This window comes from Pleurodeles waltl, chromosome 2_2 (genome assembly GCF_031143425.1).
Source record: "Pleurodeles waltl isolate 20211129_DDA chromosome 2_2, aPleWal1.hap1.20221129, whole genome shotgun sequence".
Taxonomy (NCBI): domain Eukaryota; kingdom Metazoa; phylum Chordata; class Amphibia; order Caudata; family Salamandridae; genus Pleurodeles; species Pleurodeles waltl.
In genome coordinates this window covers 510,564,104-510,582,950 of record NC_090439.1, presented here as the reverse complement: position 1 = coordinate 510,582,950, position 18,847 = coordinate 510,564,104, and the positions used below count along the sequence as shown (strand labels likewise).

Here is an 18,847-nt window from a genome sequence, read left to right as displayed (position 1 = left end):
CTATTCAAATGGTCATTAAAAGTTAACCTTTTCGAACTTGTCATTTCTGTCTCTTGACCTCCTTGTTGCTCTTTTCGTGCTCACCCCAAAAAGACAATATGTATTATTAAGTAAAACGTTAGCTCTTTGTAGTCTTTCTCATGTTCCATTGTTTTCAAATTCAAATCCCACAATGTGTCTTTTTAGGAGTAACCACCAAAATCTAAACCAACTGTTTACAGCGTTTCTGTTTGAAGGGGTCGAAAATAACAAACACAAAATATACTGGGGCACAGACCACTACAGTCACAGAAATAGATAGAAGATGGTCAAAGAGATAAGGGTGATGGTATCAAAAAGGAAAATACTGCCACAGAAAGGAGGACATTTCTTCGAAGGGAAGGTCTACAGTATTACAGAAGTGTTGTTAAAGAGAAGGAACTGATAAAAAGTTACATTTGAAAAAGTTAAAATGGCATAGAGAAAATAATCTGAGCTGAAGGAGCTGAGAGAGCCTAACATGAAAGTAGTCTGTTGAGCAAAAATAGCCACACTCATAGGAAAAGTGGCCAAAAGCCACATGCTGAGGAACAAGGCACTCTGGCACAGAGTAGCCGATCTGTTGCATGTGGGAAAGTAAGGGATGAGATATCAGCCATCATTCCTGCAATTTCCTCCTCCTGAAACAACTGAAATTATAAGCCCAACTCATTTCTCTCCATGAATGAGGCTGAACTGATTATTTCTCATGGCATGCTTTTAAACAATAGGACAGTCTGTGGGAGACAAGAATAGGATGGTCATCTGTGGTGAAAAATGTCACACTGTGACTGATTTTTATTTTGAGTGTAGGTCAAGTGGCTGTAAAGTTTACCTCACATGCGCTGTTAGGTAAAACAAATTGCACAGTCAAATTTGGTTCCCCAAATCAGTTCTTGCTTTATGTTTTCACTAGTCCCTTCTACTGTCTAGCTCAGTTTTCCTGGTTTAGATTGTACTACTGAATATCGACCAGCAGGATACTGTGGTACAAGAAAATTCAGAACAAAATATCAAGGGACAACATATCGAAAGGCAAGTGGATGTAGGAAAGTATAGATTTGCCATTCCTAACTGCACTTTAATGTACCTTGAAGAGATATGTACCACATAGGTACATATATGTGGAGATTGGTATAGAAATTCTAGGCTTATGTCGATGCCATTATTGCTTTGTTCACTATTAAGTCCTTGTTATTGTGCCCCACTGATATTCTAGGGGTCAGTATTCAGGGTGCACACCCTGGTTTAAACAGTACTTTACTGATTAATTCCTTTAGGTGCTAGTTTTTAAAGGGGCCATCTAATCATTTTAAAATCTTGACCGGCTTTCTACCTGTTGAAGCGCCCTCACTATCTTTGCCTCTCAGAAATAGCTGTTTTTGAATGCTTCCTCTCTATACCAAAGGAGAAGAAGAGAAATACCCCAAATATTCAAGGAAAGGGTGATTTATTTTTCAACTGCCAGGTCTCCGAATATTCAAAGAATGTGTTTGTGAGATTACCATAATTGTGACAAGCAGAGAGAGTTACAATAGGGGCATGTTATTGAGCATGTGATAGCAGATTAAATAAGGATCGTTTTGCACCATGCTGACTTGAAGCTAACTCAGATCTCTGCTATGTCCACTAGAATGGACCTTTATTTTGAACTGAGACTTAATTAATTAAAATTGCATTTAGAGTGGAGCAGATTTTGCCCTATCCTAACCACAGAGATTAGTAGGTTGCAAACTATAAACGTTTATTAACAAATTAGTAAGGTCACAATCTTCAATCATATCAATTAAGCGAAATCAAAATCACCGAAAAACAGTATACAGGACTATAATCCAAGTTGTTCAGTTAGTAATGTGAAAATTACATTATTAAAGGCAACATATGGAAATCAAGGCAAAGACTTGTTTCCATAAAGGAAACTCCCTAATGCTAACCTAAGGTTGTTGGCAGGTCGGCGAAATTCAGAAGCAGCTGGTGTCAGCAAATAAAGCATCAAAAGAAGAACCAGGTGAAGGTTACAACTAGAACAAGAAGTAATATACTTTCTCTGAGCACATCTTTATGAGCAGAAAATTAAGGAACAATAGTCTAAAGATATTGGGAAAGGATGCCTGCCTGTAAAGGTGGACAGGGCAAGTGACCCCACTAAGTAACTACAGTCACACAGTTACATACGCTTCATCCAAATGAAACATTCTTCAGACTCCCTTCTGGGCAGGAACCAATCAAAGTCCAGTGTTCTCTGCGGACTTGGTGTCGGCCCCCTTTTCACGGATAATACAATGTCAAGTTCTTCTCTCTTTGTTACCTTCACAATATCTCACGAAGGGGTATTCACGTCCTCAGTTTCTCATCCCATGCAGGTGCTTAAGTCACTGTCCAAACCGATTAATTGTTACTCTACAACCTTCAAAATGTAAGCTAATGAAGAATAGCATTTCTACATAGGCACGCTGTGACCCTGGTGTCTGAAACAAAAAAAGTGTTATGCACAACAAACAGAAATGCAATGTTTTTTTCAAACATGAAGTAAGGCACCCAGGCCTACTTGTGTCATTGTTAAATTGTACATATGCTGGTTAAAGTCAAACAAAATATATCAGTCAATCCGTCTGCTAAAGCTAACTATAAAACGTGAAAACGAATTTGTGAAATATGTGTGACTAATGAATAAACCACGTGTAAATCATGTAAGCTATGGTTATGTGAGTTACAGGCGACATATTATTAAGCGCAAATACATGATGACACTGGGGCCCATATTTATACTTTTTTAGCGCCGCATTTGCGCCGCTTTTTGGCGCAAAAATGGCACAAACTAACAAAATAAAATTGTATTTTGTATGTTTGCGCCGTTTTTGCGTCAAAAAGCGGCGCAAATGCGGCGCTAAAAAAAGTATAAATATGGGCCTGTGTCATCAATTGTTTGAAATTAGTTTGCGTGCACATCAAGGACTGCATAACACTGATCTGTGGGGTGATGAACAAATGGAAAACCAGCAGAAAAAAACTCAATAATGGGAATGCCATATGATGGTTTATTTGCGTCTTTTCTTCCAGAAAGAAACTCCACTCGCTAATGCTGCATTCTGGGCGGCAAGGAAAGGAAACCTGGCGCTTCTGCAGCTGCTCCTGAACAGTGGGCGAGTGGACGTGGACTGCAGAGACAGCGTACGTACTCATTCATGCAAGGACGCTTGATTTATGTTCATTGGCACTGGCTACATCTTTTACAGTCCAGAACAAAGTGTATAAATAGTTTATCAGGGGCGGCTCCTCGCTAAGGCGGAGGAACGTCGCTCTACTGGATTGTGAAGAAAGGACAAATAATATGATAATAATGCTACCTTATTATCATTTTATTTTTCCTAGCTGAAGGGGTGGGCCTGGGCTGGAAGGGGGGTGGTGGTGGAGGGGTATGTGCACTATAAAGTGCATGTTCTCTACCCAGCTGTGTTGCACAGCTGAGTGGAAGATATCCTCAGGCTCCCTCTCCCAGTCTGAGCGGCGAAGCAGGTCACTCAGACCAATCACAACGCTGCTGTTGCTGGTGACAGAAGCATTGTGATTGGCTGGGAGCCTGAGAACAAGAAGAGGACGAGGGCAGAGGGGAGACTAATGTGTATCCCCTACAGGTAAGCTTTTTAAAATGTGTTTTTAAATTTTCACCACACACCCCCTGCCCTGCCACCCCCTATAGTTTATACCAGTCATGCTGTTTTTTCCATGTACTACCGTTTATGCGAGTTTAATCCAAAATATTTTACATACAGAGGTACATTTATTCTGAAAGGATAAGCCTTAGACCCAGACGCATTGCTCAAGCACAAATCCATTTATAAATGGACCCCAGTGTGTTTTCACACGAGCATTCTCTGAGGTACCACAATCATCAAAATAGTCCGTAAAGACGTTTCAAATCCAGGCTCCTCACTGCAGCAGATTTTGACGTCAGCATGTGCCTATATTAAAAAACATTAATAACCACATTTTCTAGGGAGGCCATACTCTGCATCTCATTATGATACTAGGCATTATAGTATACCACACTAAATCATCAAGGCAACATAGCAATTCACCTACACATGCACCTAATGTGATCTGAGATATCTATTTCCTTGACATGAAATCTCATTATATTTTCAATATGGCTAACGTATTTCCTACAGTGCAGCTGAACCCCTGCACCGCTTTGCAGCCTAGACCTATAGGCTGCTTCGCTCTAGCACCATTAACCCCAGCGCAGCCACATTACGCCCAGTTCCTTTCCTTCAGTACATACCAATGTTGGTATTTCCACTTTCCACGTGATTCATCTTCCATACTTTCTCCGCACATCGACGTCCTGTCTGCATTTTTCTCCCTCACATCGGCAGAAGTTCAACCTTGCAGAGGCAGATGGCAAATGTGTCTTAGACGCGCACCGAATAAGGTGGAAAGAGAATGAATACAAACAAGTGAACAATCTAGAATAAAATATATATTGCTGCCTTCGAAGAATCTTGCTCCAGCAGTTGAACTATGCAGAATTACTCAATAAAACGGAATCCCACATTTCCTGCATCTCAGCCAGACCTCAGATGCTCCCAGCTGCTCGCAATTTAGCCTCAAATACCAACGCACTGGAAGGCAATGGAATCCTCCAGAATCTTCTGGATTGTCAGTCTCATTGGTAGGCTGTCACTGCGACATCACTTTTCTAGTCGTCGTGTACTTTGCTTTTCCAAGCCAGTAAAATCAGGTGCATGAACTGAAACACATTAATCACGCTCTCAGAATTATTGCGTTTGTTCAATAAAGGCTGAAGGCTTGAAAAATATGTAGTTGCCCTGTGACCCAATCCATGAGATCTGAAATTCCAAGCCTTTGTCACAGTCCTGCTCTACTATAATAAATGCATCCACGTTTTATTGCATACATCTACGCGGTAGGTGAGGTATTTGGACTTCAGAGAAATAATGAGTTAATGGGATGTACCTGGAAAATAGAAATATGCAGTGACGTTTTTCTAGGTATGTATTCGTGTATTTACTTATTTACTTATATTTGTAACTTGAATCATGCAGCTGATAGCCACCTCAGTGAGCTTTGTGTAGTAGAATAGGAAGTTTGCAGTGACAATAGTTGAACATGTGGATGAAGTAGGAAGTTGTAGAAATTTGGTGTAATGGCAATTATCTAACCTGTCCCTGCAGAAAGGAAGGTGGTACGTTATGATATAAATTAGAATCATTTACAATTAAAACGATGAATACGATATAGGCTGGCCTTGAATACAAAAAAATAAAAGTTAGTAGTCGCATCCAAAAATGTACACATATTACAAAAGTGAATTACAATTTATCCAGACACCAATCATCTTTATACAAATTGGTCGACAACCAATTTGGAGATAGGTTTACTTCTTTTCACTCTATTAGCACGCGTATTAACACGCATCCAGTTAACCTAAAAAATTGTACAATGCAACAGCTAAATTTAAGTCACCTCTAAAACAAACAACATCAAAACACAGTTGCCTCAAAAAAGCATTTTTCATGAAAAGTTGACATAAAATCTTTTTTCCCTGAACGCCGAGAAACGGTGGACAGAAACATGTAATGTGTTCTCTGCACCAAGATATCAGTGGCAACACTTTTTATTCTTTTCTGCATTACACCATGAACATTCGATCTGAAGGATTGGCACATAATATAATCTCTGATAAAGGAAATCCTTCTTGATTCTTGGTAACAGATTTAAATCTAAGCACACCTCTCTCCTAAAAGAATAAGTATGATCACCATAATGAGTTTTGATATATGCAGGGGACAATCCTCTGACCTGAGGAGTTGTGATTTTTGGAAGAGTTTCTTAACAAGGTAACTGGAAATCAATAAATATTCTACTTACTCGGTTAGCAGTAACCAGTTTAGAAATTAGATCACCACCAAAAGCTTATAAATCAGTGCTTTCAGGCAATCATTATCAGGTCTAGCACAACAGCAAATATAATTAAGAAACTGAATTATGCCTAAAGAAAACAATAAAGGAAGACTTAAGTCAAGGGAATACAGAAGTGGGAGTTGACAACCTCAAGTTGAAAAGGGAACACCCAACTTTGGAGATAGACCATCAGGTTAGTCTAGACAATCAGGCATATCAGACTTGCAAAGGGATTCTGGCAGGGGTGCAAGGATGTACCCGTTTCAGACCAGTGGTTATGTGGGTCGAAGGGAGCCATACCAGTTCCATTTGAAAACTTACCTTGAACCTAAGTTTGTGAATGTAGTTCACTTTTTTGAAAGTCAAATCTCCTTCAGCGGGGCAATCTAGCACATTGAATTCTACCACCAATTTCATGTTGACAGTTTTGGCTTGATGACGGACCCAGACATTTGCTGGTTCTTTGGAGGAAAAGTTGGCAAAAAGTTTCTAAGTCCCAGCTTATGCAGTTTGGACAGGAGAAGTATACTCTAACACCAGTCAATGGTCCAGACCTAGGGGTGGTGGCAACAGTTGAGGGGTAGGACTCATTCCTCCAGAGGCCATCTGCAAGGTCCAGAATAGATATAGTTGTAACTGGTCAGTTGGGCAGTTCCATGAAGAGAGGCCTCTGGAAGCATGTTTTGTCCCTGTAGCTCAAATAGGAAGTCAGTCAACTGACCCTTGCAGTCACTTCAGAGGTATTGGGTTCATGACAAGCAGGTCCAGTCTTCCTTCAGGATTCAAACAGCAAGGCAATAGTTCTTCACAGGTCCGGGAGTGTTTTGAAGAGGGTACTGGGGTAGCCGGCTTAATGCACAGGGTCAGTCTGTGGGTATAGGAAACTGCGGACCACTCATTAACCATTGGGGTAAAAGTTCCCAGTAGTTTCCTTGATCAGTTGTGCAGCACTTCCTCTGTGCTGTACTGAACACTATCCCATAGTGCCCCCCTCTACCTAAATCAAGCATGGCAGAACCCTTTTTATACTTGTCAGAGCCCCCTATGCCCATCAAGAGGTGTGGCTATGAAAGTGGGCAAAAAGTCCCTTGTGGTCATTCCAATCCAGTTCTAGGGCAGCTGCCCCTCCAATTGGGTTTTGAGTCAAGCTGACTAGGAAAACAAGAAAGACAGGTCTAGGTGTGACATCTGACATTGTAGGCCTCCTTTGAAGCTCAGGAAAAACACATCCTCTCAGAGATTACTATCATTTTGTTAACAAGCTTGGGTCTGGTTTGGTTAAATTACTTGCCCTTTCTTCCCCTTCCTTTAATTTTAATTTTGATTTTGTTGTCACTTTTGCAGGCACGATATTTTGCATGCACTATGTGTCATAGGATATCATTACATGTGATTCTTCTCTTCCAAAATGGTGCTGCTTTGGGGTGATGTACTTTTGTATTTTCTCTACACCTATGTATCATGTATAGCTTATAACTATCTATGTCATTATGTAGCTCTATATTATTTTATTTTAATGTTACAAAAGTGAAATATAATAAATACATTATTTTAGGTTTTTTTTTTAATAAGATGTTTTTATTTAAAAATAAATTTCATTTAAATATTTTTTTAATAATTGCATTCATGTAAATGAATTCTGCACATAATATTTGGTGCATTTGAATACATAATATAATGCATAAGCATTTAACTTTAGGTGGGATTTCATTTTAATAAATCTTAAAAAATAATGTTAATACAATTTAATATATTTAAATGTTTTAAATATTTAGTTCAAAATTAAGTTAATAGTGCTATAGCATGCCTCAACCTAGTAGCAATAGACATTTGGGATTGGCACTCAGATGCCCTTAAGCAGATTCATTCAGATACCATGGGGCTAATGTTGGGCCTTTATCGGTGAGATGAAATATTCAGCCGTGGGGATATAGGTGCTTATAGGACTACGAGAGGAAGTTTCTCTGACCTGAGGCAACTCGCCCAATTGCCAATGGCCCGGGCATGGTGGTCAGGAGGGACAGCATGGAGTACCCAATGGCTCGAGTTGATGTAGAAACAATGGCAAGTTAGCATGGTCAATGTAGGTGTGAGAGAGAAGCAGAATGGTGGATGTCTATTGGGAATGATTTGATTTCACTAGCTTCAATACCAGGACCAGAAGCAACAAGACTTGGATCATGACAGCTATAATGGCCAGAGAGCAGGCTGCATGCCAGTCTCAGGCACAGATTGAGACCATTCCAGATTTGCAAGGACCATAGGAAGGTAGCAAGCAGAGCACGACAGTCTCAGCTAAGCTACAAGCCATGACATAAATCATGGCATCATTTACCCCTGCTCCATAAGGAAAGAATGAGATACGGTCTGAAGTGGTGCGTAGCATAACCGGTGTCGGTGTCTGGGTCATTGCCAGCATTGCAAGTTTTATTAGATGCTAGAGGAATTTTGCCAGACACAAGTTCAGTGTCCTACTCTTTTTGGGACTTCAGAAGGAAGTCCTAAACAGGTCAGGGCAGGAGAGAAGTGGGTGGAAGGTGTTATGTTGACTGGGACAATGGACTGCTATATTCTGACCTTGTGAACCCTGAGACCAGAGTCAGTAAGAGGCTAGTGGAATTGTTTGTTTGACTCCCCCATTCGTATCAGGCAACAAGAATATCTTGGTTGTGCTGAATCACACCCCCACAAATCCCAACCCAGTACTTCTGGGAAGCACCACTGTAAAGGTAGTAACCAGGGCAGTCCGAGGTGCCTTTTCTAGGGTCGCACTTTCTAAGGCAGTGATTTCTGTCAGGATAACAAACATTACTCCTCGCATGGAAAGAGGTGTGGGAGCAAGCTGGTGTCACCTTCCATTTTTCTACGACATACTACCAATAAACAAATGAGTTGGTTAAAAGAATCTTAAGAACAAGATGGGATCTTTGCCAGAGAGCCTCAGGAGGAAATTGGATCTTCTCCTGCCTTCTGTTTGTCTGCAGAGAAATTCCACCACAAGTAATTGGGTCGAATCCTTTCAAGCTTCTGTTTGGGCACCCTATTCGTGCCCCTCGTTCCCTAAGAGAAGGGTGGAAAGGTGCTTCAGAATCACCTCAAAAGGATGCGATGGATTAAGTGATGGGCTGCAGGAGGCTACTGATGCAGTATATGGGTCAGGCAATGAGTAACATTCAGGCAAGTCAACAGCTGATGAAAGAGTGGTACGACCTGAAAGTGATGCTACTTGGTACAAGGAGAGTCAGGAGATGTTGAATCTGAAGCCAGTTCATCCGGGTTGGAGGATAAGTGGTGTGGATCTTGCAAGTTAGTGCAGAAGGTTTTTGAAGTGACTATTTGATTGTTGCAGGTACCATACAGGGTCTTCCATGAGAACTGGTTTAAGCCACACCCTTGGAGCGAGTTTACTGTTCTTAAAACACAAGACATGAGCAAACGTGTTGTCTATCACAATTCTGTTCCACCAAGTTTGACCAAATAACTGTTTACAGTCTGGTTTTACACATCTCACCGGAATAGTGTGCCGTAGAAAATGTCAAGTGGTGCAAACCAAAGTGTGAACAAAATGAGTCTTCAGACCTCTTCAGAAATTTAGAAACTTTTTTTTTCAAGTATCAAGTATTTAGGCAAGTTGTCCATAAGGTGGATCATTGTACATGAAAGCATCTGGCCTTGTGAGTGAAAGAGATGTCGCTGTTGCTTACAACTCCCAAGGTTAGACACAACTGTTTTCAATGTGAATGACTGTTGCATCATGACATCTTGTGGTTACTAAACCAGATAACAAGAGACCGGCAGACATTTCTGAGCCTGCTACAAAAAATGAAGGAACTGTATAATGATGTTAAACAAGAATTCATTTTCACTATTTTGGCTCTGTTTACCAAACTTTTACAACCAAAAATGAAACACACTTCCTAACAGAATGCGTGATGCTAATGTGCTAATGCCAGACAATGTGGTCAGAAGAAGTCTGCCTCTGTAATGTGAACTGAAAATAAACAATTGTGGTCAGTAAAAGCATTTAAGCAAGCAAGCCATGCGGAATTGGTCTGCCTTTTTAAAATGTGATCCATATAAACGTTGTACGACTGTGGTGTATATAGAGGCCATCACCTTGATTTCTCTGGGTGCATAATCAGGCTGAAAAAAGCTTCCTTGATGTTATAATGGGAAGTTCCATGATATCTCTATGGGGGATCTGCAGGGTTCAATTAGTGTCTCTTTTACAGACCCTGTCTATTTATGTCAGCACAGTCTTTGTTCCAATTATTCCTGGGATTCCCTTCTGATATCTCTGTGTATCCTGTGTGGTTGGTTACCCACGAGGCTGTCCTTATCAAATTTGATCAAAGGGGTGGTGATGAGGTTTCATCCACTAAATTTTCTATTTCCTATTGTCGTGTTTATCATCAATTATCACCAGCTATGACTTACGACCTGCACTCTCTTTTGAATTAACCAGAATTTTTTTTTTTAATAATCAATCAATTGGACATTTTTTGCTGCATCACGATGATTTTGATTTGTCTGCCTCATTAATGTCTTATCATTGATCACATTCAACAATGGTATGTGAAAATGTGATAGCTTGCCGCTATGTCTATTCACTTGCACAACCCATGTATCATGATTCTCATGACCTCATGCAAGGAAAGCTTCTCTGCCTATGGCCTGATGTTCGGTGAAGAGGTTACAAAAGAGTTAGCGTGTCTGGAGAGTGAAACGGTGAATAAAAGTCACAATTTTAGTCACTCAAGAACGACTATCCAGACTTCAAGAGCACATTACGTTGTTCATTAGAGCATACAGCTCCATGACTCTGAACAGGGAATCGACAATAGGGCCCGCGGAGAGCTGGATGCAGTCCAGTCTTTCTGCGGGAGCTTTGGGGCCAGAAGAGGACGGCCTAGGTTAGGATAGGCTGGGGTTGGAGCGGGGGAGGGTCTTAGGGGTTAGTACTTAAGGGGGTGGGACGATCTGCCTCTTTGGCGCTTCCGGGCACGCTGCACGAAGGTTGACCACCCGCCCACCCTACAGGTAAGCAGATGAGAAAGATGGGGTTTGGAGGCAGTTTGACAAGGTTGGGGGGGGGGTTATGCCAGTTTTAGGGCAGGTTGCTTTGTACGGGCATTAGATGGGGGAGGGTGGAGAGTCAGATGCGGGGTTGTCCACCCTTCCAGGGGGGAAAAAGAATCAGGTGAAAGATGACAGACTGAGGGAGGCCCGAGTCTGGCAGGGGATACGAAGAAAAGAGGATGTGTGGGAATGAAAGGGTAAATTGGGTGAGTGAAGGATACGTGGTGGATTGAAGTGGGGATGTAAGAAGGGGAGTTACAAGTTTTAAGATAAAGTTATCATTCAAGTTACGGTTGTACTTTTGTATATCATGATAAGCAAGCCTGTCCTAATAAATAGCGTTTTACACTACAACAAAGGGTGTCGGAGTCTATGTCCCGTAGGATGCTCTGATTTTCGCTGATCTAAGCGGAGATCCGAGGGGATTGGAGGGTGAACATTTCTACTAAATCAGCAGAAATTCAAAAGCAGTCTCTTAGTTTTTAATAACGTTAGTTAATTTTCTTTTGAATTACACTTTTATTATTAGCTTGTGCTGAATTGAGTGCTTAATTTGTGCTTGTTGTTTCCGGTGCTGGGCACTGGCACTTATATTTGAGGACTGACACTTATTTTTCTGCATCAAGCATTTACTGCAAGCAACAGACACACATGGGAAAGACGGAGGAAGAGAAAAAAGAAAAAGTGTCACAAAGGGAGAAAGCAGAAAGCTGCAAGATTGAGCTGAAGGGGCAGGGAGTGCCTGTAAATGGATTAAAGAGGCCCGAGATGGTTTCAGGATTACGCTGCCTCAGTATTCTGTGGTCGCACATTTAATTGCAGCAGCCACATGTTTCAGAGGATAGCTTTGAGCACTGTCAGGTTTTTATTTACAAATTAAGCACTGATGCTGATGTGTAACTGCCATTCATCTGGTATGGTCCAGGTTAGTGGTAAATAAGGAATGATAAGTAATATAGTTGTGGTATAACCTTTGACATCTCAGAGCAAAGTGAAGGTCCCAGGCATCTAAAAGCCTTCTGCTCAGTGTGAGAAATATGGTTCTTGGTTGAGGGTGGTGAAACCCTTCTCACATAACAGCCATGGTTATTGTCATGTGAACCACAAAATGACAGAATTAACCTGTGCTTTACTCTCTGGTAGCTGGCACAAAAGCATTCAGGCTTAGCTTAGAGGTAATGTGTAAAGTATATATACACCACAAAAATAGTAATAGAGTGAAAGCACAACACAAGAAACATCCTACTCTGATTTCGAACAACAGAGTAAAATGTAATAAATTATTTAACACCAAAACAACAGCATTCCAATTAGTAGAACCAGAGTTATGCTGTAAGACGGTAAGTATGGCGCTTCAAAGTCGTGCACGACTGGGTGAAAACCACGAGTTCAGGATGACCACGATGTACTGTGGGCCAGAAAGAGGGTTCAGGCAAGTCCCTCTGAAAAAGTTGCCTTCGAAAGTCTAGCGTGTAGGGTTCTGTTTGCGGTACGGGAGGCGGCAAGGAGCGGAGAGAGCATTGCAGATGGTTGCCGCTGTACAGCAAAGATCCTTTGGGTTTCATGAATGGTCATTGCTGGAACTTCACGTTGCTGGTCACCACGGGCTGCTGATGCTGTTGCGTGCAGTGCAGATCTCGCATTGAGGCGGTTGCTGGCGGTTGCTGTAGCTTAGAGCTTCAATTTGGCAGTTGGCATGGGCAGCATGAGCTTAGCACGATTGTGCGTGGTTGCAAAGAGCCCAAAACTTCAAGATTTCTCCTTTTCTTTTAGGAAGAGCTCAATTGATGCCACACCAATGGTCCAGGACATGAGGAGCACCTCTGGGGGATCAGGAACTCACTCCAGCAGAGGCCAGGAGGGCTCAATCAGGTCTGGTTGCAGGTCTAGGCTGGACCAATGCAACAGGTCAGCGGGGCAATTGCAGAGACGGATTTGGAGCTTGCTGCGTCCCTGTAGCGCTAACACGCAGTCAGTCAGCAGACCCTAGGAGTCACTTGAGCCTGGGATGAAGGGTTCAGGTCCAGTGTTCCTTCTCAGACAGCAGGGCAGGCCTCAAGCACATCTATAGTCATCTGGCAGCAGGACAGTCCTTCTGTAGTATCCACAGGTCCATAAGCGTCCCAAGGAGCGGGTCTGAGGGTTCCATTTTTATACCTAGCGCCCCCTTTGAAGTGAGAGAAGCTTTTTGAGTTTTTCCATTACAGAGGGGTCTGGAATTTCCTACCTCCTTGCCCTGGTCCCAGTCAGTCTGGGGCACAATATGATAGTGTAAAGACCTTTGTGTGGAAGCTGAGCCAGTGCCTTCGAAGTGCAAGTATTGTAGTTGACAGCTCCGTAACCCCCCCATAATGCCAGTAAAGCCTATCCTTCCAGCACCCAGATCCTCTATTATGAAATTGGCTGAGAGGACTACACAAAGGCCAACTGACAATTGCAGCTAGCCATGTGACCCAGAAACAGGCTGCAGGTACGAAATGGTTAGGACAAAAAATGTTAGCTTTCTAAATGGCATTTTCAGAATTGCGACTTAAAATAAAACTTTACCATTAAAAGAGTATTTTAACTTAAATTCTTCAGACACCACCCCTTGACATTCCAGCCTGCTCCTAACCTTACAGTAGCGAAAAACGAATTTAGAAGCTTTTTACTACCAGGACATGTAAAACCTCCAGTACATGCCCAACCTATTAAATACAATGCACCCCCCATAGGCTGTTTCGGGCCTACCATAGGGGTGACATGTATTAAAAAGTAAAGTTTACACCTGTCAAAATGTTACTTTTGCCAGATGGAAATGGCAATTTGAAAGTGCATACACAGGCTGCAATGGCAGGCCTGGGAAATGTTTTAAAAGGCTACTTAAATGGTTGGCACAATCAGTGCTGTAGGCTCACTAGTAGCATTTAATTTACAGTCCCTGTTTACCTGTAGTACCACTTTACCAGAGACTTACAAGTAAATAAAATGTTCTAACTGGGTGTAATCCATGTTCACCATGTTTAAAGGAGAGAGCACTAACATTTTAGCCCGTGTTAACAGTGGTAAAGTGTGCGGCGCTTTAAAGTCCAACAGAAACGTGTTAGGAAAACAGGAGGATTAAGGCAAAATGCTGGGGATAAACCTGCAGAGGGGGCCAAGTCCAACACTGAGTTTCTGGCAAGTCTAAGGCCCATCTTTGTGAGCTATGCCCTTCGGGTAGGGTTGGTGAGACCCATGTCTTTTACCACTTTCCAGCTTGCTATAGGGGTCTGATGCCTAAAGGGAATCTAATCAGGCTGCAAAATATTCTTTTGGCTTATTGCATCTTTATCAATAAACTGTGAATTAATACTAATAAAATAGATGCAATAACAATCCTCTCACCCCTTCCAAGGATGCCTTAGAGAAAATCATTTTCTTTTTCAAAGAGCAATTTCAACATTTACAGGTGGATTGATCGAATTTTAGATTTGGCTGCCTACGTGCCCTTCTTACTGAATGATTTACCAATGATTTGAAGCACATCAATCAATATTGATCCAAATGTACACCCTGTGGCAAATACTAACTCTGTCTGCACAGGCACATCTGGAGATACGTAGGGAGAAATTTAAATGTTCCTATAGAGGGTATTTCTTCATTAAAAAGTGAAATCTCAACATAGCCTGGAAATTGGCAACACATTGGCAACATATCTCTGTGCAAAATATTTACCAAACTATGGGGCACATGTACAAAATACAGGAATTGTGATTTCCTAATTGTGATTCTTACTGAAATCACAGTCCCTTATGTAAGAAAACTTACAAGTATGCAATAGCGATTCCTAATGGAGTCACAACTGACCTACCTACCTCATGAATGTTAGTGAGGTAGGTCGCAATTTGCGACCCATTAGGAAGACCACCATGTCTTTGATTGCTTTTTAATAAAGCAATCTTTTTTTTTAATGCAGCTCATTTTACTTAAGAAAGAAAAACTGAAACTTTGAAGTTTAATTTTTTAAGAGTAGCTAGTGGTCTGTGGACCCCTTCCCATTTGCAAATGAGTTACCACCTCCTTCAAGGAGTCGATAAAATATCAATGTTCTGCAACCATAATTCAGATTCTGTATTTGGAAGAGACGCACTAAACATGCCCATTTCTAATTCTGAATCGCAAACACAAATTGCGATTCGGTAACATGTTACCAAATCACAATTTGTGTTTTGTACATACCTAACAGCATTTTTGCTGTTCGCAAACGGCGTGATCGGCTGTTTCTGACCCGACGACAAAGCAAAAATGCTTTGTACATGTGGTCCTTTATTCCCCAACTTTGGAAGCAACTGAAGTGCAGCACACAATTATTATTAGAATATAAAACAACTTCGTACTGGCGTTAGTGTGCGTCAAGTCAAGAAGATTGGCTCTGCAAGGCACTGCAGCAGACAGATCAGAATCATGTTATTGCCATTAGGACTTCACCCCCGCTTTACTCTTGCCATAATAGATTAAACTCTTTAACTTTTGCATCACCACAAAGAGGTTGTAATGTCAGTTGTGAAGCTGGGTCCTACAAAATGTGCAACTCAGTTTAGCAGAAGAAGTGACGATAAGTAAGGGCTAGATACACAAACATTCTTACTGAATCACAATTAGGAAATGGCATTTCCTAAAGTAAGAAACGGTAGAACTTTTAAGTAGTGATGTCTACGGGGTCGTAAGTCAAACTACCTCATGAATATAAATGAAGCAGGCTGCAGTTTGCGACCCATTTGGAATGATAGCCATCATTGGGGTGGTGGACTGCTGGGGTCAGCAGACCACCATGTCTGTGATTGCTTATTTTTAAAGCATTATTTTAAAAAAGCAGCCTGTTTTCCTTAAAGAAAAACGGGATGTGTTTCAAGAACAAAAAATGAAATGTTTAAGTTTCATGTTTTAAGAGGAGGCAGTAGTCCGTTGGACCACTGTCAATTATTGAAATTATGTTGTTAAACTTTCTCAAAGGGGAAGGAGTCCCATAGGACCTTATGAGAGCATTGTTACTAGTTAAGATTAACAATCATTGACCTAATATTATGATTTGTAGTCCAAAACAATTACTGCAGTAAAAGTGGCTTTGCATTCGATTTTTGCACAGATACATGAATTTAGTTTAACCTGCTGATAGACACATAACTTTCATTTTTTATTTTCCTCTTTCTTTCATCTAGGTTAGTTATGACCTGTGTCACGGTTACAAGTTTTTATAATTTCAAGACACAAATGTCTTATTGCAACAGTTGTCGTGAGGTTACTTGAGCTATTACACAGCCATGTTATTTTAGCCTAGGCCTGCAACTTGTTCCCTTTCACTCCGAGGCATGCATTTTTATTTCTATAATATTTTAGCAGAAGCCTTATTTTAGTGGAGATGTAATTTTACACAGACTTTTGGTATTCTTCTCTCTGCACAACATTTTCATTCTGTGCCTCATTCAAGGTTGTACATGATAAGTTACAAATTAGTTCCGACACAAAGCGTTCATCATGTCCCCAACTGTAATACACAGAAACATATGTGTTGTCACGTCAAGGCACTTTTCTCAGAACACCAGATGTTTTATTATGAAACACCTCACTGCCCCCTACACGATAGAGAGGAATTCCAACAAGTTGCCATTGTATGCTGCATGTTGCCTTTGCAGTATCGGCTGGGACCTGATGCAGTCTCTCCCTCCATGTGGGAGGATTCACAGTAGACCAATAGAGAGAATGTTAGGTCTTAGCTATTTATCCATTTGACCCTTGTACAATGCTAGATTAATTTTAAAAGTTGTTTCCTTATGGAGAGGCTCTGTCACAGAAAGTGTATGGGAACGGGAGTGATTTCAGAGTGAAATATAATGTTACCTTGACTTGTTTAGTCTTATAGAGTGAGAACACGAGGGAAAAGAATATATTATTGAAAACGTTGCAGAGAATATTCAATTGTATCTTGTTCTCATGATGACATCATCATTTCATTGGTTGAAACCAGAAGATACCTTCGTAAGACTCTCAATTTGTTTCTTTTCCAGCATTGTATACATCTGTGTTCCCATGCTGGACAATAGATTTAGGCATGCTCTTTTAGACTGAGGCTGAGACTCACTTAGACACTCTCCAGAGCACTTTGACTTGACTCTTTGCTGATGCATTTCAGATTCACTCTGATGGCTACCTAATTTTTCTCTCATTTTAAGCTATTAAGACTTTAAAGAGTTTATTGAACCTCTCTACATGGTAAGTTCTATTATAGTTTTTATGCTTTCACATCTTGAGGCTAGAGTTCTTTATGGGTTCTGTTATTTTCATTTACTTTAAATTAGGTTATAATAGAAATTAGATTTATGGAATGCGCTTCATCCATTGTTCTGTAATTGTATATTGATGAGCTGTTAATGCGAATGGTTACCACTACCTTTCAGTAGTTGGTAAAAAAAAAAATGTTTTGCAACTGTAATTTGGTGACAAAACATTAATACATGCCACTGCGATGCAATAGAGTATTTGGAAGTGATGCCCTAAACACACCCCTTCCAAATACTGAATCGCAAAACCAAATTGTGATTCGACAACAAGGTTCTGAGTAGCAATTTGGCTTTTGTTCTTTTCAAAGGGCTTTTTGTGGTGACAAACATCCCGCTTTGGCAAATCTTTTGCAATCTCCAAAAAAGATTTGTATTTGAGGCCCTATATGCTTTAAAAATCAGCACCAGTGAGTGTTTACCTCTCGGTATAATGAGTTAGTATGCTCATATACATATATGTGATTGTGTATAACCTTAACCTAGAAGAGCCAACAAGTTTACTAACTCTACATACTAGGCAGAATGTATCATCCAACTAGTGTAGTGAATTATCTCTTCACCTGTTTTATTCATCAGTCCATACATAATCAGGTTTTGCCTCATTAAACAAAAGGATATACTTATCCTTTACCTAAATGAAAACATTGATTACATTATTTCCCCTTTGATCATTATTACAGACTACAGAATACCATACAAGCAATCAATGCAGGAGGAACCCTAAGAATCAACACCTATTTTTTTTATTCTCTCTCTCTCTCTAAAGATGTGTTACCTTATTTAATCCCCTACTTGGAGTCAGCTTCATGTTTGTTTTAGAAATGTATAATGTATATATTGTAAGGAAATGCCTCCTTGGCATGGTTGCCCCCTGACTTTTTGCCTTTGCTGATGCTATGTTTACAATTGAAAGTGTGCTGAGGCCTGCTAACCAGGCCCCAGCACCAGTGTTCTTTCCCTAACCTGTACTTTTGTATCCACAATTGGCAGACCCTGGCATCCAGATAAGTCCCTTGTAACTGGTACTTCTAGTACCAAGGGCCCTGATGCCAAGAAAGGTCTCTAAGGGCTGCAGCATGTCTTATGCCACCCTGGAGACCTCTCACTCAGCACAGACACACTGCTTGCCAGCTTGTGTGTGCTAGTGAGGACAAAACGAGTAAGTCGACATGGCACTCCCCTCAGGGTGCCATGCCAGCCTCTCACTGCCTATGCAGTATAGGTAAGACACCCCTCTAGCAGGCCTTACAGCCCTAAGGCAGGGTGCACTATACCATAGGTGAGGGTACCAGTGCATGAGCATGGTACCCCTACAGTGTCTAAACAAAACCTTAGACATTGTAAGTGCAGGGTAGCCATAAGAGTATATGGTCTGGGAGTCTGTCAAACACGAACTCCACAGCACCATAATGGCTACACTGAAAACTGGGAAGTTTGGTATCAAACTTCTCAGCACAATAAATGCACACTGATGCCAGTGTACATTTTATTGTAAAATACACCACAGAGGGCACCTTAGAGGTGCC

The 18,847-nt window shown here is 41.1% G+C and overlaps 1 protein-coding gene across 1 annotated transcript in view; it reads left to right on the top strand.

Moving 5' to 3' along the window:
• Positions 1–18,847, top strand: part of ANKRD29 (ankyrin repeat domain 29) — a 585,479-nt gene that overhangs the window by 121,477 nt on the left and 445,155 nt on the right. Inside the window, exon 2 of the mRNA XM_069220024.1 lies at positions 3,079–3,189. Coding sequence (XP_069076125.1) covers positions 3,079–3,189 — 111 coding nt within the window. The remainder of the gene's footprint in view (positions 1–3,078; positions 3,190–18,847) is intronic.